General features: G+C 41.8%; 1 protein-coding gene across 4 annotated transcripts in view; it reads right to left on the minus strand.

The window, feature by feature from the left end:
* Positions 1-4,141: 4,141 nt before the first annotated feature.
* Positions 4,142-21,231, minus strand: part of LOC121660173 (VPS10 domain-containing receptor SorCS1-like) — a 264,051-nt gene continuing 246,961 nt past the window's right edge. The window contains exons 24-28 of one of the 4 annotated variants that reach the window (XM_042019275.1): positions 12,877-12,976; positions 9,502-9,607; positions 9,167-9,327; positions 7,596-7,714; positions 4,142-6,254 (exon numbers count right to left, since the gene is read on the minus strand). In XM_042019275.1, coding sequence (XP_041875209.1) covers positions 6,198-6,254; positions 7,596-7,714; positions 9,167-9,327; positions 9,502-9,607; positions 12,877-12,976 — 543 coding nt within the window. In that variant the 3' untranslated portion in view covers positions 4,142-6,197. The other 3 variants (XM_042019278.1, XM_042019277.1, XM_042019276.1) reach the window with 3 other exon arrangements.

Genomic DNA, 21,231 nt, shown 5'->3' on the forward strand with positions numbered 1-21,231 from the left:
GTATTGGTGAAAATAACCCAGGGTTTATTTTCCCCTGAAGTTCTTGTAACTGTATCAAAGGGCTGAGGAACCTTAAAAACTGCTGTAAATGCAGTAAGTGCTTCTGTTTTACAGATAAACACTAAGGCCACATGAAAGCTGTGGGCTAAGTCTTTGGGCACCCTCATAGAATGAGAGGAAGCAGCAGGCAGTGTGCTAAGCTTTCAGGTCAACATGGTATGAAAACACGGGGAAAAAAATAATCCAGTAATGAAAATGAGTGCATGTGGATGGGCAGGTCAGCCCTTCTGATGGAGCACTGCTGGCAGACTGACCACGGAGCTTTTCTCTGCAGCCACATCCAAGCTCAGATGGGCCCTGGCTCTGACCCTGGGCCAGGCTTAGCTAAATGTGGTGCCAAGGGAGATTCATAACCCAACTGCTGATTTTAGAACTTCAAGTGAGGAAAAAAAGCCTCTGGACTCATGAGGAGCCTCTCTCTTTTCCATTAAAGGAACATTTTTCAGAGTGTAAACATCATCTGGGTAAGTAACTGCTTTCTGTGGCATTGAAAATTTCCTTCCTGAGCTGCGGATTATTTTGGGATCAAGTTGTCTTTCATCCTGTGACAGTCAGTAGTGCCAGGGCCTCTAGTCACTAATGGAACATCAATAATTAACCAAATGGTAGTCCTGCAAGTTCATCTATAGTGGAAAAAAGTATTATCTACACAAGCCAGTGCAGCAGCAGGGGAGAGCCTACTCCATGAATAGCCCACTGCAAGATTTTATGTAGGAAATCAGTGTCTCAGAGGCCAATTTCTCCACTCCTGTGACTCTGCAGCTGAAGTAGGATTTTTTTGGCTGTATGTTTATTATGGCTTCCTCTGGATCTCTTGAGCAAGCACTTTCCAGAGACACACATAGGTGCAGCTGTTCAGGGGATTGCAGCTCTGATCAAACAGCTTCACCTCACACATACAAGGACACAGAAGGAGTGGAAGAAGCCTCAGGTCTTTGGTCTAGACATGTAGTAGCTTCAGGGGAGCATGAAGGAGGATTACAGTGGTTTGGATCTCACACTCTGTGTGGGACTAGGCAGGTGTGGAATGTGGGAAAAAGTTATTTGCTGTGAAATATCTGGTGTAAATATCCCACATGGTTCACACCATTCAATTCTCCACAGTGCTGAGTCTCATCCACTCACCTGATGGAACATCAGGCACGAGTCACTTCAAGTGAGCAGTCTGCTTCAGAGGTTAAGGAAAGTTTCCAGCTTCAGCCAAAATCTCAAGAGCAGGACTCTGCCCTGGAACTGCCTCAGCCCCAGGAGGGGCCCTCAGTCTGGAGTGCAGCCCACAAGGAGAGATGATGGGGACGTGCTGCAGCCCAGAGCCTTCTGGTGTGGAGATAAAGGTTCAGCCCCTCACTGCAGGGAATCGAACAAGGATGTTCCTCTCATTCGGGCAGGGTTAATAGTCGAAGGTTTTCTCCCTGAAAGCACTCAGTGACACCACATTTAAATGTGCTGCATGCATTATTCATCTCTTTGCAGCAAGCAGCCAGAGCAGAGGCAGCTGTCAGTCCAATTGTTGTTTCAGAGCTCTGCCCTACAGCTGCCTCATGGGGGCACAAGAAGGAATGATGAGGTCCATGGGACCAGTGTCCACGCTCTCAGGCTGGGGAGCAATTATTTGCAAGCGTAGCTGTAGACCCAGAAACGTCACCAAGCTTTGTTTAGGGAAGGCTGGAGGAGGAATTTGTTTCAGAAAGGGAGGCTTTTTTTCTTGCATCTGTGTTGTTCCAAAGGCTGGCAGTCGTGACTCTCTTCTCAAGGGTTTTGCTACAGTCTTTCTCTTGCACCTTTGTCTCTCAGGGCTTCTCCATAAAAAGTATAAAACTCTCAAAACTTTGAGATTCCAGTTTATTTTCTCTGGAGTGTGTAGAGAAGGTCTGTTAAGGTCCAGTCACCAAAATGGCCTAAGATTACACTGTGAGACCCAACCTGCAATGCAGAGGTGGTGAGAAAACCTGCCCCCTAATTTTTTCACCTTTACTGCCGAGGTGCACACAGCACCTGGCACTGGGGTGGCTGCACCACAGTGCAAACAAGAAGGAAGACATCTTGAAATCCTCACACTGAGAAAAATACAACACAGATTTCCTTTACATCCCTCTTCCAGTACAGAAGATAAAGCCATATTCCCCAGTAGGAAAACAGGGAAAGGAAAAAGCTGAAGTTAAAACTGCAGATGAAATTTATCTCTTAGGCTAATGACTTGGTACATGATAGCTCTTTGATCTTATCAATTAGAAAACAATCTGACTTCAGTCTTTTCTTCTGCGTATTATGGCCAAGATCATACCAATACTCTAAACTAAAAGGATCTGTTTTAGCTCAAGTATTATTTATTCACATGCTTTATGATTCTGTTTCATGGAGAAATGTAGGGACAGCATCTCATTAACTGAAGGAAAATAAAGTTTTCTTTTTTAACACTGAGCTCTGCAATCAGGGGTAATGCTTAAAACACTGAATGTACCTAGAGATACAATGTGACAAAGAATCTTCTCATGCATTCAATGAGAGGTGACAGCACACAGACAAAATACTAATCCCTTGTTATCAGCTCTGGATACCACACTAAATGCAATTGTCAGAAATTCTCAGCAGAGGTTGACAGGACCAAGACAGGGTTCATGTAGGGTCACTGGAAATTCCTGCTTCATTTGCATAAGCACTTCAGCAAGAGTCCTGATTTTCAGAAAAAGTTTAAGCAATTAAATGTAGTCACATCTTAAGAGCAAGCAATTGTTTGAAGCCCAAATCCTCAAAAGTATTTGAATGCCAACAACTACTGATTTCCAGGAAAAGCGATCCAGCATCTCAGCTCAAATGTCCTGCTAGGTGGAGAAGTATAAATGTCTCCGAAGCCACAATGTCTGTCTCATCTGTGTGTTAAGATGATGGCAGAGAATCAACAGCAAATTAGGAAAATACTTTATTTGAATTTTTAACCGTATTTTAACTCTCTACTCCTTCTGGCAAAGGATGATGAATTTTTTTTGTTCCCTCAAGGGATGACAATATCCTTAGAGGAAATTCATATTGGATTTTATAAGTATTTGGTATTCTTTGTTTACTCTCACAGTGTTCATCCATTAGCAGTGAATTACTGTGTTGTTAAACCAGAAAATAACTACAAATAACAATCAGTCTCTGCCTCAGGACACACAACTAGCTGAAGAGAATGATCTGAAAATGCTGCAGAGAGATGCTTGCCAAACCAGACTTAGTGTTTATGGCCAGAACAGATGCCTGCTAATTCAGGTGGGTACTTAAACTATTAAAGCAGATTATGGCTTCACACACCTCACTGAGTCACCTGCACTGTAGCCATTCCAGCCTAAATGGAGAAGGCTGCAGTGTCCCCTTGCACATTCTAGGCTAATAATTGTTAATTACACTGGCATCTGCCCAGGATTGAAAACTACACACTCCTCCAATGGAAAACTCATGACTCCTGGACTTACAACATGTCATACCACAGCCTTGGTTGTTGAGGATACCCAAACCCCAGACCTTTGAATACTTATGTGCATATATAAATTCATATCCTGAGGTACAAAAAAAGTCAGAGCACTGAACCTGTTACAAGAGGTAGAATGATCTGGTGGTTGCACCCTGACTTGAAAAGCAGAGAAGTTCTGTTTTCTTCTTTTTTTTCTCAGCAACATGCATCCACTGTGATATGGCAAGCTGACAGAAACTTCCTAAGCTTCATTTTATTCACATGTAAATGAATCAGTAATGCTAATAATTCAGACTTTCCTTCATCAGTGCTGGCAGAAGCAGAGCCAAAAGAAGATATTTTAAAGGAACCTTCAACAGAGACTGTGCATGGGGAAGGATAAGCATGGACAAGGAATGGAGCTGGATTTCCAGGGAACTGTTCAGAGCTCTATCATTGCTGGTTTGGGAACCAAAAAAACTGAGGACTGAGAAAGTTACCTTTATATTGGCATCTTGCTTCTAGGAACTGCATTTTCCCCCATTTCTTAACATCCATATCTTTTTTAGGTTATCAACTACCTACTGTTTTAATACTGTTAGTGATCCCAGTCAGGGACAGAGGCTAAAATGAGCAACAAAAACATGGGCCTTCATTTAGAGACATAATCTGTTTAATAAATATGACTGTAAAAGCAATAAACCATAGCAATTATACATTACGCTACATAGTATTTAACGAAAGGGAAAAAGAAGATGAAAAAGTACATCAAAAAATAATTTTAAAATTAGAAATAGTTCCAACACTATAAGAAAACTTTTTGATTGGCTTACTATAAAAATAAGTTGGCTAATGTTGGACTTCAGTGGGGACTATTATACAGTTGCAGCCAAAACTTTCCCATCTTTCTTAAAGCTGTAGTTGCAAACACAATAGCAAAGCCATACAAACTGCTGTGTTTCTACCTGTCTTCAGAGAAACTGCAGAAAGAGGCAGAGGACTCTGTACTGTGATAATCCTTTTAACTACTACGGGCCTAATGTCCTTGGTATCATTTTTGTTTTGCCAGCAAGTGTGTTGATTTAGGTTTGTGCTCACTTTGTGATGGAGAAATTCAAACCCACCACCACCAAATCCCTGCCCTGGGACTCTGGGCCACACTGACCATGCTGCTTTCTCCTGGTTTTGACTCGAGTTGCCATGTGCAATGTCTACTGCACAAAACCCACCCATGTCAGCAATCAGGATGCCTCCTACATGTGCCTCACTGATTATCAGCTGGCCTCTACTTGCCTCCTCCTAACATAGTTAGGCAAGTGTACATTGGTTACAGCATTTCTCTCTTTACACTCCAAACCAAAGTCCTGGTGCTAGGTTTAATTACCTGAGTTGGGTTGGAAATCAACAGTTGTAATGACCATGGGTTAGGCTTCAGACAGATATCCAGTGTCTTTGGAGGACTTGTTCGAGGTGTGCTAATCCTGCTTTCTGCTGTTCCCTTGCACAGTCTATGTGAACATGTCCTACAGCCTCATTTCCACTTGCAGCGTAAGATACAAGCTTAAGTTATTGGTAAGAAATCAAATCTTGTGTGAGAGTGGTCCTGCAGTGCTGAGGCTCAAAATGCACGGCAACAGTCCCAGGCCAAAATCTCCCTTCTCTGCCCACAGTGGCAGGAGCTTGCAGATCTGCAACCAATGGGGGTGCCAAGAAAGCCACAGGAAAACTGTGCACAGACCTTTCCCTGCTCCCTATCCTATGGACAGGGTGTCTTTCAAAAAACTGACAGGCCTTTGGGTGACTCTGAAAAGGCAGAGATCTCCTGGGACTTCCCCAGACAAATTCAGCCATCAGCACTACATGGAGCTGAGGGTGTCGCTTTCTCTCAGCCAGAACTGAAGGTGTAAGGCTGATACAAAGTACAGCGTGAGTTCTTGCTGACAATAACCTCCTGCCTGCAATGAATGCTTGTTCTGGTCTGTTCAGGGTTAGGAGGCACCGTTATCTTCCCATGGCTCTACCAGTGGGATGCCTTGGTGTGAGCAGGCTAAGGAAGGTGTCTAAGGAGCTTGGCCTAGCAGTTGGCATCACCCAACCTCACACTCAGCCTCCTCGCAGTGTGGGGCACAGGCAGCAGCTGCAGCTAGAGGAATGAAGGGCAGAGTCCAAACAGAGACATAAACCACACTGACCAAGAATATTTTCAGTGCCTTTAAACTCCAGTGTGATTCTTTTTTTGTGTCCTATGGAAATCTGCTGGGGCGGCTACCCCTCCCGCAGCCCAAAGTGCTAAAAGAGCAGTTAAACCTAAAGCCAAGAACCCTAAACACTCCCTCCCACCTCCCACCGCCCCAGCCCTTCTCCCCCCACATCCCAGCCCACCCCTCTCCCTAAAGAAGAGACCCCCCCATGCATATTCTTGGCCTATATCATTATGAATTTCTACAAATTAGAGACAGATCAGAAAAAAGAGAGTGAAAGGGTGAGGGGAAGGGCCGCAGGAGTGAATAGTGGTACCAGTTCCTCTCCCCCCACCCCCCACTAAAATTGAACACCTGTACAATGCAGTTCCACTATGGTCTCAGTATAATGTCCACATGCACAGGCTTAAAGCTAAAAACCCTTTGTCATCTGAAGAATTAAAAAGTCCAAATGCAGTGAGCTCTCCTTTTTTAGATACAGATGTTGGTGTCCTCAATTCAACCATTTACATAGGTAGGGATTTCTTTTGTGCTCTGGGGCTCAGCAGCTGTGGAAATACTTCCTGTGGCAAAGAACAAAATAAAAGTCAGTAAATAACATGCATTATTTAGTCAGGGAAGACACTTGCAGGTATCAAATTGATGGCCTTTGGGATTCAGCTATTCCAGACTGACACATTCTTTCCAGAAATATTTTCTTGTCATTCAAACACTGAAGGTGATGTCCTGTTCTTTTGCTAATGAAGATGATTCACCCATGCTGAACAGTAGAGGGAAAGGCAGGAGCAGAGGGGCAGAGGGAAGGAGGGGTTGAGGTCCTCAGAGGAAATGTGTAACTCATTTGCAGTGATAAGGTGTTGGAAATTTCATAAATGACTTTAACCTTTGCATTTGCAGAAGAAGTGCCTAAATCACTCACATCCAGAAAACAGGAATGTGAAGTTTTGCTGCTAGAGTTTGGAGAGAAAATTAAATGATGCAGGGACATGAATTCAGATTCCTCCAAGGCAGGATCCCTGAATGTTAGTCAAAGGTGATGAAAAAAAAAAAAGGGTTTCTGAACATGCATACAAAAGAGGAACACCCAATTACAGTCTTGCTTTGTTTTCCCAAAAGAAAGAAAACTCATTAAAAAAGAAATTGCTGATTTCCAGAAACAGATGAGGTGGTTGTATAGGAGAGTGCCTTTGCACTTTCTATTCTGTTCACACCTAGGTCCAGACCTTTTCATTTTGTCAATGAGCTCTGATTCAGTTTTCTCATTCATCTCACTGACAGGACAAAAAAACACTCTTAGGAAGAAGTTTGTAGGACTGATTCCTTTTAATACATAATTGAGTCTGTGTATCTCACACATTTAACTTTAGTGCTCATTAGTGCAGTGACAGGTGTGAACCAAGGAGCTGTAAAAGGCCAATTTCTGGTTCAACGCAGTGTCCAGTAGCACATCTGAAAAAGGTAGAGAATTCTGGCTGTTACAGAAAGCCAGAACTGCTATAGATGCACCAAATGAAAACCTGCCACCAAAATTTTCTTTTCACTTCTCTTATCCTGGAGCCTCCTAGGGTTTAAGTTTCCACCACCAGCAAGAGCAGTTTTGAAGGTACCTTGCATAGAGCTAGCAGTGACTGACCCTTGCCACTGCAGTCTGAGTGACCTGTGAAAACACGTTTTTCCCTGCTCTTGGAACAGCATGAACCACCACCACTGCATTCTTTTAGAAATGGGAAGCTCAAAGCCCAAGCCCACCCAAGTATAGAAAGTGAGTTCCTGACTTGAAATTGGGTGTTTCTCTCTTAGCATCTTACTGCAGTTTTGCCTTGGAGGTTTCTAGGGGAAAAAAAAAAACAAACCAAAACAAAAACACCAAACGTAAAAAATAATTGTTAAAGTTTAGGACCCACCACTCTGGGTCTTGGCTTGAAATCTCTTGGTGATCCACAAGCTTTTTGGAAGTCCTCTGTCCAGACTACCTTGGTTGCATTTCCTTTCCTTGGGTTCTTGACTGTGGCCTGAGGTTGCTCTGTATGGGGAATACCACATGGGAAGGTTGGTCCCCTCTCTCCGTCCTGTGTTCTGCCAAGCAGGGCTGTCCAGGTCTGCTGATGAATAGCTGCTTAAAAGCTTTTAATAGCTAAAAAAATCTCCTTAGTGAACAGTTTAGGAGAGATAAGCACTGACTGCAGTGGAGCTTCCAGCTTAGACATCAGTTTCATCAAGAGTCTTTCTTCTTTTTCCTCCCAGGTTGTTTCACAGGCCACAATCTTAGCACATCACACTCCCCCCGTTAATTGCCCTTTTCCTTGTTCCCTCTCTACAGTAGCTGTGACTCCAAGCCTGCTTTAACAGACACTCCAATAGATTTTGGGGACACCCTCAGGTGAGATCTAAGGTTTGTTTAAGCCGATGAAACTGTGCAAGTAAGGAATCTCAGTTGCAACTGTGCTTCACTCCTGCCTAAGTCACAGAATCACAGAACAGCTGGGGCTGGAAGGGACCTCTGGAGAACATCTAGTCCAATCCCCCTGCTAAAACAATTTCACCCAGAGCAGGTTGCACAGGATCGTGTCCAGGAGAGTTTTGACTATCTCCAGAGAAGGACATTCCACAATATCCCTGGGCAGCCTTTTCTCTAAATTCCTCTAAAATAGGTGCATGTCCCTATTTGCAGGGGTGCCTCCAGTTTGGACCTGCAGAATTGTCACCTCATGGGTGAAGCTGAGCAATGCATAAGCAATCCTGGCTTTAGAACATGTCTCCAGACTGAAACCTCCCTGCTCTGTCCCAACACTTCTACTGTAGCCAGGGTAACAGAAAACGTAAGCATGAGCAAATGTGTGGCTGATACCAGAATGTACTGTCCAAATCTATTCACTTTAGGTCCTAGAAAAGCCTGCTTTTGGAAATGCTCAAACACAGAGACCTGTGGGAGAAGTCGGCCTGAGGATAAAACCAGCTGTCCAGTACTGAGATCCCAGGTTTTGCTTGGTTTATTTGGGAATCAGCCAGACTAGCATTGCTGCTGGCAACAAGGTCTGGCACAGCACAAAGATCCCAGCAGTCAAAACATCAACAGATATTTAGCTTTTAGTCTTTACTTACCGAATCACCTGCTCACCTCCATGTTCCAGGTGAGGGTGGCTGAAGTTCTTCTGGATATGGGGCTTAGCCCCACAACTATATCAGCCCCAGCAAAATAAATTACATTGCCAGCAGGATTTTTTTGAGAAGGGGAAGGGATCTACGTAGAGCAACTAGGAGAGAGAAAAAGCCTAAAGTTGTTCCCCTCCCTTTCATCACACGGCAGTGAGGGAGAGGGAAGAGTTAGAAGGTTTCCTGTAGCAAAACTAATGTTGCAGCAGAAGAGGATGGGAGGAGGATTGTGCAGGAATATGGGAAGAGGGGAGGCTGAGAAAAAGGTTAGCCAATTATAAGTCAGAGTCTGACCAGCTGCAGGATGCTGCAAGTTATTTACCTATGGGGTGGACTTCCAACTTCTCATCTACTAGTTGCTCAGGGCTCATCAGCTCACTTTGAGGGACATTAGGTATGCTTTCCCTCTGACTGACTGGACTGACCATCTCTTGATCTTTTTCATTCTGCATCTGTGCATATATATTAAGGCCAGGAATCTTCCTAAAACATTAACAGAAACCATCATTGTGTGGTACTCTGGCAGATGATGTAGTATCAGCTTTTACAAATGAAAAAACAACTCCCTCAGAAAAAAAAAAAACGGTGAAACAAACCCCAAACACCTCAGTGAAAGGCAGCAATGGAGAGAAGGAAATGGCTCAGGGAAGGTCATACCTTTTGAACTTGTAGATGACAAACACAGCTAGTCCCACAAAAACGACAGAGAGGAGCATCAGCATGGCTGAACCACTGTGACTGGGAGTGAGGTCCACCAGGGGAGCTGCAAGAGAGGAGAAGGTAAAAGCCAGCCCCAGCCTGAAGTGAAAGCTGCTCCCTCCAGAAATGCAGTTCATTCTCCCCTCTTACTGCACTTGTAGCATGTCTACACATCTCCAGGGCTTTTCCCCTTTCTAATCCACCTGGGAAGAAACCCAGGTTCAGATCCCTTGTGGTCCTCAACATACCCCTTGATGGGACATTCCACAGCTTTCTCCTTAAAGACCTTTCTTTCAGATTCAAGAAAACAAAACAAAACACACCAAAACCAATCTTAATTAGACAAAGAGCCTCTCTCTATTTCTCCTCAGAGTTTTGCTCACCATTTTGCTGTAACTCCTCCCAAAATAAGGCCACCCAACCCATACAGAAGCGTGGATTTCCCAGAAATACAAAGTGAATTGTATTAAACAGAGTTTCCATCCCTCTCACACACAGGAAGGCAGTGAGCATCCAAGCAGTTTCACATGTAGGTGCAGAGGAGTCAGTTGTTCATGCAGACACCGATTCACTGTACTGCAGACAGACACAGAGCTCCATTACAGGGACCAAACACATCCTCACACACAGAATGTGGCCCAGGTAGTGCCCTCCTCTGCAAGGCAGTCAAAGTTAACTTGAACTGCTGCCAAACACATCCTCCCCCTCTTGCATCTCTTCACATGCACTGAACAGACCCCTCCTAAACCAGAGCCAGAAGACACAAGGAAACAGGCACACACACAAAGGCACACACATCACATGCACGTGTTTTCAGCTTCACAGCCAGACTGATAAAGCCAAAATTTACGAAGAGAAGAGAGAAACCTTCCCCTTCCCACATCAAGCAGGCACCAGAATGAAATAATCCATTACTATGAATTCCTCACACATCTCCACTCTGTCCCCTCTCCGTCTGTGTTTTGTGGGTCTCTGCAGTTCTGTGGGATGACAAAGTGGCTCTCCAGCCTATTCAGATTCAGCATCACTCAATGTTCTTGCTCTAATGCTGCACTGAGAGCCTAGTAATAAACAGCTATTTAACTGCTTTGTGAGAAATATTGGCATATTTTCCTCTGCCTTCGAGCTGAAGTTGTTGTCTGGACATTGGTTTGTTTTTTATCTCATGAGAAGAAGGAATGAACATGATGAATGAATTGCAATCTGTTGTCTATAATTGCTATAAATTAATCCTTCCTCCAGTATGGTCTGAACAAAAAAGACAGAAGTCTGAAATGAGCTGAGGCCAACGCCTGTCATTCTTCTGTGCTCCAGGGAATGCACACGCTCACAACACACACACACAGAGGCTCATTTCTACAGGTTCTGCTTGAATATCCTCTCCAGCCTACTTCAGACACTTGCACTTTTGCTCCCTGCAGCTCCTCTGCTGCAGAAAATGCTGCTGTGCATGGCCAGGCACACACAGGGGTGGAACATACATGTGCACTGAGGCACAGCAACATAAATGTGTACATATATATGTGTGTACACTTCCAAAAACACATGCTGAGCTTTGTGGTTCAGCCAACTACAGCCCGTAACTGCCAGAATCCAACACAAAATCACAGTGAAAAGGCTGGAAAAGAAGGGATAACATAGCCCAGAGCAGCACCTTTGGGCATGTGCATCCCCTGGGACTGTGTTTTCTAAGGGTTGCTTCTGGTGCTGTCCTACGTTCCACGCTTCCCTGCTTCATTTTACTTAATTTTTTATAAAAACTTGGATTTCCAAAGGACAGTTCTTCTTATTTCTTAACAACCAAAACAGTAGCTTTCAGCAGAGAAATAAGTCTCTCATCGCTTTTGTCAAATTTTAAACGATTCACAAGTTTCGATATCATGAAATTGGGCCTTTTACTCAGAGAACAGTCATCACCTCTGCAGCTTGTTAAGGAGTCATAATCCCTCAAAGACCTCACAGTGGCTGCTCTCTGGGTTTGGAAATACATAGTTTGGCCATCCAAGCTCATTTTGCATTCATACTGAATCCTGTTTCTGCAAGAGACAAAATCCTACAGTGTTCCTATAGGACACTGTGAGTCCAGTTACAGCAATCACTCACCAGTGGCTTTGAGAGAGTACAACAAAGCCTACCTTGCAGAACAAAGGAGTGTTTGCATATCTCATGGACAAAATGCACTCCTTCTTGGTGTCTGTGTGTAAATACAAATAAAAACGTGCATTCTTGGTAAAAATTATGAGCAATTGCACATAACTCCATTTTTGAAGCTCACATTATATACTTTTGGTTCTAACTTGTCTAAAAATAAGCATCTGGTCATCTGTTCCACAGCTAATGGAAGGCAGAAACATACAGCAATATTCCCCGGACAGATATTAGAAAGTTCTGCTTAGAAAAATAAAATATTGGAAACCTCAGGCCTTTCTTTTGGGGGGATTTAAGTGCAGTTACATTACACCCTTTCTTGATAGTCTCTTTTGCCTTACTGCTTACAAGGCAGCACATGGACTGACACCAGGTTGGGCCATCCATTCATCCCACAAAAAGCTTTTAGGAGAGCAGTTTGCTGGTACAAATGAACTGAGGGTTTAAGATTGCAGGTTATCAAAAGAAGCTGATACCAAATGATCAGAATTATCAGCAGTGCCTGGGGACAATGAACTCCTAAGAGTGTGGATTGGTTTGCCCCATCTCTTGTAATAGTTAAATAGGACCTGTGCTGTGAAATGATGTTTTAGCATGCAGAATAGACAGAGACATAAGTAATTAAATATCAGTACTCTGGAGATTACTTATTTTGAGATAGGATTAGTTAAAGTCCAAACTGCCTGATCTTATTTTTGTGCATGTGTATATTGCTTCTAGTCTTTCAGACTGCTGAACAACTTTTGAGCAGTGTTTAGTTGCTTCAAATATTTGTTGACTCTAGAATATCTGAACATATCCAAGGCTAGCAGGTAACTTTTGCACTGTGTGACCCATTGTGAAAATGCCATTGGTGCTGCTTAGCTGTTGAATATTTCAGAGCTAACCAAGAAATACACACTTCCACTGCTATTTATACCACATTTTCAAAAAACCAGTCAATTTTTGCACCTAAGAAAACAAAAGGATTAGCTGTAGATGCAAAAGCCACTATATCTTTTTGGCATGATATAGAAAGGGGAGGTAGAGCAGATATTGTAAGGTCTGATCATACACTGGGTTGTTATTGTGATATAAAAATAAGAAATGTTTAAAATACAGCTGTTAGCACACTACTACCATCAATATATTGCTTGCTGTGCTACAGAGCAACACAGAAGGCATACACAGAAAGAGGATACTCACCTGCTGTTAAGTGGGCAGCATGGACAAGGATTCGAACTCCTGGCTTCAACTCAAAATGGACCAGGTTTTGGTTCAGTTTCTGGATCAGCGTTTCTGAAATCTGGGAAGGAAAAAAAACCCAAACAAACAAAAAAAAGAGGAAATAAGAAACACATTTGTTTCTTGATCATTGGTTTAGATTGCCAATAGGTGGGTAGGAAATGGAGCTGCAGGCAAAGCAAAGATTTTTGCAGCCTTTCCGAGCACAGATTCCTATCACCTTACAATGAAGGAATTTGGACAGAATTATTTGTGCATGGTTAGCACTGACTGAGCAAAACGGTACCCTGTCACACCTCTGTGGGAGCAGCCCAGCATCAAAAGGGAATTGAGCCCCAAAAGAATGTTCCACCCACATGTGAAAATGTCCACAGGACCAGCCAGCAGCAGCACATCAGTGAACTCATTCACTGTTCAAGGGAAAAGAAACATTTCATTTGTTAATGTACATTTGCACGTAATAAACAACTTCTTGCTCATTGAGTGGCCAGTTCCATGAGCTTAGAGGATGTTCATAACATGTGATATACCTGAATAAAAATGAATGGTTTAGATCCTTGACACAGCTTGCAGTTAATTTTCAAGTTCTAAAAGCAAATTTCATTTCATCCAGTTCTGCGTTTCAAGACAGCTGCTCCCTAATCCTTAAATATGTACCAGAACCAGCTCAAATCTGGAAGTGTTTACTGACTACAGAATGTGGCTTAAACAAAATGCATGTTCCATCTCTTCTCATGGGTTACATGCATAACCCACTCTCTTCCATGGGGGAGACGTTCCACAGAGCTTTCAGATCACCAGATTATGTTGCCATAACTCTGATGACATCAGTAGACCTCTAACAGAAATGAAGCAGATTACTCCTCCTTTCAGGACACAACAGAAAAGATGAGCATTTGCTGAAATAAGACCCCATTAAAACTGAATTTGTACAGTAAAGAAGCCAAACTGTGGTCCAATCTGTTGGCAAACATGCCTTTTTTTTTAAGTCAGTGCGTTGCAATATGCACAGATCCATTTTTTCCACATCACACTTCATTACATGCAAGAAGTTCCAGGCATGTTGCCATTAAAAACAAAAAATCCAGCTAGATTAATCAAGGAATGGAAGCCTATGGACATGGCGTTGATAGTTTGTTGTGTGTCTTTTGTATGTTCATTTGCCTGATGTTTCATGTATTGAACATTTTCTTACAGCGGAGATCAATTTTCCAATTGAACAGTCACAGTTCTCCAGGCTGGCTTATTAGGGAGAGGTGGTTGGAAAAGTGTAAACACAACATCCCCTATAACCCTTAATATGCAGCTGCTGAAAATGTGTTTTTATAGCCATACCAGGATCAAGAGGAATTGTATTCTAGTGCCCACCACTTAATTTAATTTGTTTTAAATAAATCCTTATTCGTTCTCGAAGATTAATGTAAAATTGTCAGAAAAAAAGAACATTCCAATAATTTTACACCATCTTTTTCATGTTCTTCACTTTTGTCTGGTTGAGCTATTTCAGTAAATTCTACCCAGATATGATTAGATGTTCCTTGGCTATCATTCGTCACAGTATGAGATTTATCTGCCTCTTTTTTTTTTTTAACATTCTTAATGGCTCTTTCAATACTCTTGGCTCATACACTTAATTTCTAGCTGCTGATAACTTGAATAGGTGCCTTTGGTCCAATATCAATTTGGCAATAACTCTTACAGGCATTTTATTTATATTTTTAAATATATCTCTTTAAAGTTACAATTTATTTCATGTGTGCCAGAATGAGCAGTAAATATATTTCTTCCAATAGCAAGAAAAAATACCACCTGCATTCAAACAGCCATCTGTTGAGCTCAGAGCAGCAGGGATGGTGACACAAAGATGTGCAGTACATGAAGAATGCCTGGGAAGCAAATTATAGCCCTCTTAAAAGATTTGAGCATATTAATAACCAAGATTGACAACTATAAAAAGTTTCTCATCTCTAAAACTGGAGCAACAGATGCAGACTGATATGCTGTAAACCAGGTACATTAATGGCTCAGGGAACTAATGGGAAAAATATCCTGGCTGTATCCAGTCCTGAACAAAACTTAACAGCTCTCTTCCACAACCCTGTAGGAATTTTCCTTTCTGCTCTGATGCTGCTGGGCAGCTGAGCCTCTGGAAAAAAAAAAAAAAAGAGAGAAATAAAAAAGCAAATACAAGACAGTAAACTAAAGAAAATAGCCAACCACATTGTACCATTCCTCTTCAATGCACTGTGATAGCTGCACAAAATGGCAGGGAAACAGCAGATGTAAAAAACATACATGATGCCTTCTATACAAACAGAGGGTTAGTGTGATACATAACTGAGTCTGCAGCTAGCAAATGTTGCTGTGTAGTACTGGAGAATGGCTTCCTCAAGGATTTGGGCAAGAAATGGAAGAATGGGAGAATCTGGAGAAAGTCAGCATGAGAAGGTACAAGAGACTTGGTTGGGCACTAGTGACTTGAAAGGACAGTGAGCTCTCCCCTGGCCTGCCTGAGGGCTCCTGTGGCACTGAGTGAAGAGGCAAAACAGCAGCTGAGGGGTGCTGTGGCTGCCTCCCAGCAGGCAAGATGTGTGTGAGAGAGACATCAACAAGTATTCCTCTCTGGAGGGCCCATGGAAAGGAAAAACAAGAAGGAGAGAGGCAGTAAGGGTAAGTAGTAAGGAAAAGGAAGAACGAGAGAAAGAAGGAGTCACAACAGAAATTTATTATTACTGCATTGCATTTTTACTTGGTTATGAATGAGGACTTGATTGTACAACATCCTGTACAAATTCATCTCAGACTAAAATCATTTGTGCCTGAGACCATCAGTGTCTCAGCAGAGGCTTGAAACAGCCGTAACTGTTCCGAGACTACACACAAAGTGTCAAAACTGGCAGCAGAACTGTTCATTCTGCTCAGAGTATAAAGCATATTTCCTTGGCTCGATTAATACATGTTCTCTCAGTGGCTTTTTGTGTACAGTTTTTTGGGGTTTTTTTTTTGCCTCAGTCTTTGTGGAATCTGAACAAGTGAAAAAAGTGAGTAACAGCCCAAGATCTTCAAAAGTGCCAGAAGTTCTAATGAGAATCAAACATCTGCCTTCCTCGGGCAGCTCTGGAGATTCCTGACACACACTTCTGAGGGAAGAACAGATGCATTCAGACATGTTTTTAAAATGTTTGCTTGTTTGGTACAATATTTTCATTTTTCTTTATGTGGAAAACAAGATTCTTTTCAAAACAGACATACAGAGTGAAAATGCATTTCTGTACTCCTAAAAATTATCTGAAATAGAAACCATACATAATGGCTTACAAAAGCCAGTATTTGAGGTCAGTGAGCAGCTTACATAAACCTCAAGGGCCAAATTCACTTTGGGATTGGACACTGCTCTCTAAAGCTGGACCTGGCAATGTTTGTGGTCCTCACATGGTCCCAACGGGACCTGAAAGGTCAGTCAGGACATTTGCTTTGAGATTGAAGAAGATATTCTCCTGCCTTTCTTACTCTATCAAGTCTATTTCTAGCTCAGTTATCAGACTTTAATCTAGGAGTGGTTCTGACTTGTATAATTTGTTTACAATAAAGTGTCTTTGAAGTAAATTTCCACAAAATGGCTGATCTCAGTTCAATAAAAAGATTTCAATGGTAAACATTTCGGGGTTTGTTCTTCCCTTTATTTCTGCACTCAAGTAATACCATGGATGCATTTTGGTTTAAAAAGCAGAAAAGGAAACATCATAGTACTTTGACCTGTTTCAAAAATACCAATGTGACTCCAGTTGAACAGCCAGACCTTCAGCTAGGGAACAGGTTGGCCTCAGGCCTCTCCCTCTTCATCTCTCCCTCCTGGAGATGCAACTAACTCAGCTGAAGACAAAACTTCTTAGAATAGCAACCTCCTAATTTATAGTCTTCAAGAGTCTCTCTTGTGAAAATAATTAGCTTTCAGAATTAGTTTTGGTCTTTAACTGAGCCTCATTGACTTTATCTGCTTCATTTGCAGAATTACGCATGATGTGCAAAAATAATTCAGTAATAGGAACTATTCTTCATATATCATTTTTCATCAAAGGACACATAATGAATAATAATAACAGACAATTTGTGAATGGAAAAAAAAGAGATTCCAATTTAAAAATGGAACAAAACAAAAATTAATTTGGCTTCTCTTAGCATTTTGTCAGATTTAGGACTTTAAAAGAACCATGTGCACCAAGAAGCAGAATTATCACTGAGAAGGGCATTTTCCCATGCCTCTACTGACTTTTGAAACCCCTGGTGTAAATTAGTTTAGATTAATTGAATGCGATTCAACTGTGCCAGTATGCACTAGCTAAGAATCTTGATTATTTTATAGATACTGTGTAAAGATCTCAACTAATGAGTGCTACACTTCTATTCAATTCATTGAGCAAATCAATAAACAACTAAGGAAAGAATTATGCACATTGATTTGGGGGGAAGCAACTTGAACCAGCATTGGGAAAGTGCAGCGGGAGTCAGGGCCAACGTGGATTACTTTAAACTGTGCCACTTGCTCTGGATAAACTTGGACACTTCACATGGGGCCTCTAAAGCTCGTTTGCCTTAGCACTGGAAAGAGCACAGTCTTATTGACTTACTGACTCCAGCAGGAATTTCTTCAGATCTTTAATGAAAGATGCTAAATTCAAGCTGCTGTTGAGGATCCAGGGACACTGTGAGAGCATGAGGCAGAGGATATTTCTGTGGTTACTCTGGGACAAGAATGGACCAGGAGATATGAACCCAAAGAGAACCTGCACATAAAAGCCAGGATCCATTTTTGATGAACAAAGGCAACCAAAAACAGTCTTGAGAATCAAGGGCTGCTCTGTACACTGAGCAAAAGATGAGAGGGAGAGAGGGCTGATAGTCATGTGGCAGGAGTTAAAGGTATTAAGAGACACACACAGCCTCTCCTACAGCACACAAGCAGCTATCAGGAAAAGCTGGCTAAGGAAAAAAAAGCCCCTGGTACAAGGTCTTTTGGCTCATATTATTCCATTCTCTCCTCACCTGCCTTTACTTCTTAATATTGGCCCAACCTCCCCTAAGTTCCCAGTGCAAGACTTCATCATCATTCAAAGGTACAGATATTAAAAAAACCTCTCCTAGTAAACATCAGATGATTTACCCCATATATCAACCTCTTCCTGGAATTTAATTTCCAGGACTGATTGTCACAATTTTCTGTGAGATTTGAAGGCTTTCGCTGTCATAATCTTGTTGCTAAAAATATTGTAGTGATGGACACACCTGAAATACATTCAGAGAAAAGAAAAGTACTGAAAGCAAACGTGCTGAAACACTAAAGCTTAGGAGGGTGGGTGAAAGAAAACCCCAAACTATAAAGTAAGATAGAAGCTCCATCACCTACAAAGAAATAGATGTAAAACTAAATCTGCTTTAAGGAAAGAATCCCAAGAGAGATATATGCCTACAGGCTTCCTGAATGTCACTCACAATGGTTTTAAATTCACAAGAGGTATTTAATCTCTGCAGCTCATCACTGTCCATTTGATATTCAGTCATCCATGTCATTTCCCATCTCTTTGGCTGGATACAGATACTGGCCACAGCTGCAAAGTGTTGAGTACAGTTGGCTACCAACCAGCTGATGTTACTGTTTACCAAAGTCTCCATCCTGCTATGTTGCTGAGAGCTCTTCTCAGAGAAAAGATTAAGGACCTCAAATGCCATTACCTATTTGCTCCTACCCCTGTTTTGCATTATTTTACAGTAATTTTGAATAGGCCAGTGAAAAGCACGCAAATGTAGAACTAAACAGAAATTCAGGATAACACTGAAACCTTTACTTGATATGAAAACATCACTTCAGAATTCAGAATGTACCTTCTGCTTCCATTTAATTTGCCTTAAAGAAGATGCATTTGTTATGCTTGACACTAGCAAACAACCTGGAAAGAAGATAATTTGTTAAATGCATAAATAAAAAGATAACCCCTCAGAATTCTCCTATTGAGTAAAACCATACACTGAAGTAAACTGAGCAAGTGTAACTGCCCTCTACTGAATTTTAAGTAGAATATTTTCCTACTGAGCATTCCTTTTGAACTGGATTTGTGCTAAAAATAACTCATTTTCTTGAAAGGTTACTAATTAGAGATTTGCCTTTCACTGAAGAGAAAGAATTTTGTGCTTTTGAAGTGGCAGATCTGAATTCTGCAACCATCAAATTCACCAAGTCCATCCATGAAGATGGTGTTACAACTGCATTCCAGGCCAAGTGGCCAGTGGCAATTCTGTGTGCCTGTTTTTGCAAGATTTGGGATATTTCAGTGTTGTTGCACTCATAGCATGCAAATCAAAGACCAGTGTTTGACAACTGCCAATTATTTCTACATTTTTAAACAGGTTGGTAGTCTGTTCTCAGCTACTGTTAAATGAAGCAGAGCAATCAAGTGCCCCAAATTTAAAAAAAAAAAAAAAAAAGGAAAATCACAATACTTTGGTCATAAAAGGTTTTATGAATGTGTTTTGGGATTCTGCAGGATAAAAAGGCCTTTTGATTTTTCAGGAAACAGTGAAGAATAACTTTGCACTGACTAAAGTGGAGTGGATCAAGCACTTTTCTTGTAGTTATGTATTAGGTGAAATTGTCCTATGTTGCACATGGAGAAAACTTCCCCAGACTCACATATAGCAGCTTTTTTCAGCTGTCAACAGCAGTCAGACTTTTCAAAGATACTTTAGTCTCCCATGGAAAATATTAGGAATGAAGAGTTCATATTTCTAAATGCAAACAGATATGACAATAACTGATTCAATGTATACAGGAAAAAAAATAATTTGGGACACTTGTATGAAAGTGATACATCAAGTCAGGTGGAAAATGACATTTAGCATCTAACCACAGTCTCAAAGAGAGCATGAGACACAAATGCACTGCCCTAATGGAAAACTGCATGGAAATGTACATTTGTCAAGTGAGGTACTACTGCAGTCCTACTACTACTGTATCCAAAAATTCATGGCCTACTGTGTTCAGACTCATAAAATATGAGGAGCACAAAGGAGTGTTACTGACTTTGACAAATGGGAAACCAAGACCTGGATTTTCAAGGGACAGTGGACATCTAAGTGCCTCTGAAGTCAATGGGAGTTATGTACCTAGAGACCACAGAGTGACTGGACAGAGAGACCTAAAAGTATGTTTACAAAGCCAAATGAATATGTATCAGATAAAAACAGAACAGCTTAATCCACCTCAAGTGGAAAGAGCAAAATGTAAGCCTCCCATGGTTATTAAATATGAATGAGATTAACTGGTAAATGTGAAGGTCCATGAAACCACATACCCCCCTCACTGTTACCCATGGCAGAACAGTGGTCTAGCTCAGGTGATGAGGAAAGGAATCTCTCTAATAAAGTGCTTCCTTAAGGAACCTTATTCCATTGCAGTACTTGTGAAAACTATTCCCATTTTATTCCTGGTATACTTTGAAGTTTCTCTTCTAAATTAGAAAAAATATTTCAGAACTGTAACTCCTTTGGGTGTTCACCTGTGAACTGGCAAACTCACATGTGTGCCTTTGAACAGCTTGTTCCTTGCCCATGAGCACAAAACAGACTTCTACCAGAAAAGAGCACTATGCATCAGAAGTACCCCAGAAGCAACTTAAGCAGTAGCCATCAAAAACATCTGCTTCCAGTACTCATACCGGTGACTTCAAGCATGGGGAGAGGCTGTTGAAAGAGCTCTGAAACACTTTGGGAAAGGCACAGTGAAGGATCACAGCCAAAATGGATGACAAAACAGGAGCAGTATCAAAATACGTGTCAGAGCAGAGGGCAGAGACACCTTTTGTGGCCCTTGGACAGTTCTCACTGAAAGCAACACCATTTTCTACTAGAGTTACTAGGAAGGGGAATTCAGGACCCAGAGACCAGAAAGAAAAACATTCTGGCCATCCTGAAGGGAGCAGGGAAGATACTTTGCCACAGGAAAGAGCTGGCTGCAAATAGTTTCTCTCTCCTCCAAAGGTTACCATTTGGACCCTGCAGGATGCCAGAAATGTTGATGGAATTACACTGAAAATGACATTTCTTGTCCATAGAAAGGGCCATGAGAGCACTGCCAGGGCTTCCTTTCTCCACAGCCACAAAGACTCTGGTTTTACAGGAGAGAAAAAGAGAGGCATAAACAGAGGGAGAAAGAGTAAGCTGCTGAGTTCCGGAGGGGAGCTGGGTCAGATGTAAATTTGAAAGTTTATGGACTGGCTTCCTTGCCAATTTGTGAAGGAAGCGAGGAGAAGGGGAAATGAAGGA

The sequence above is a fragment of the Corvus kubaryi genome, unplaced genomic scaffold, assembly GCF_017639235.1.
Source record: "Corvus kubaryi isolate FWS band 111438036 unplaced genomic scaffold, C.kubaryi_AGA036_p1.0 138, whole genome shotgun sequence".
In the NCBI taxonomy this organism is placed as follows: Eukaryota; Metazoa; Chordata; class Aves; order Passeriformes; family Corvidae; genus Corvus; species Corvus kubaryi.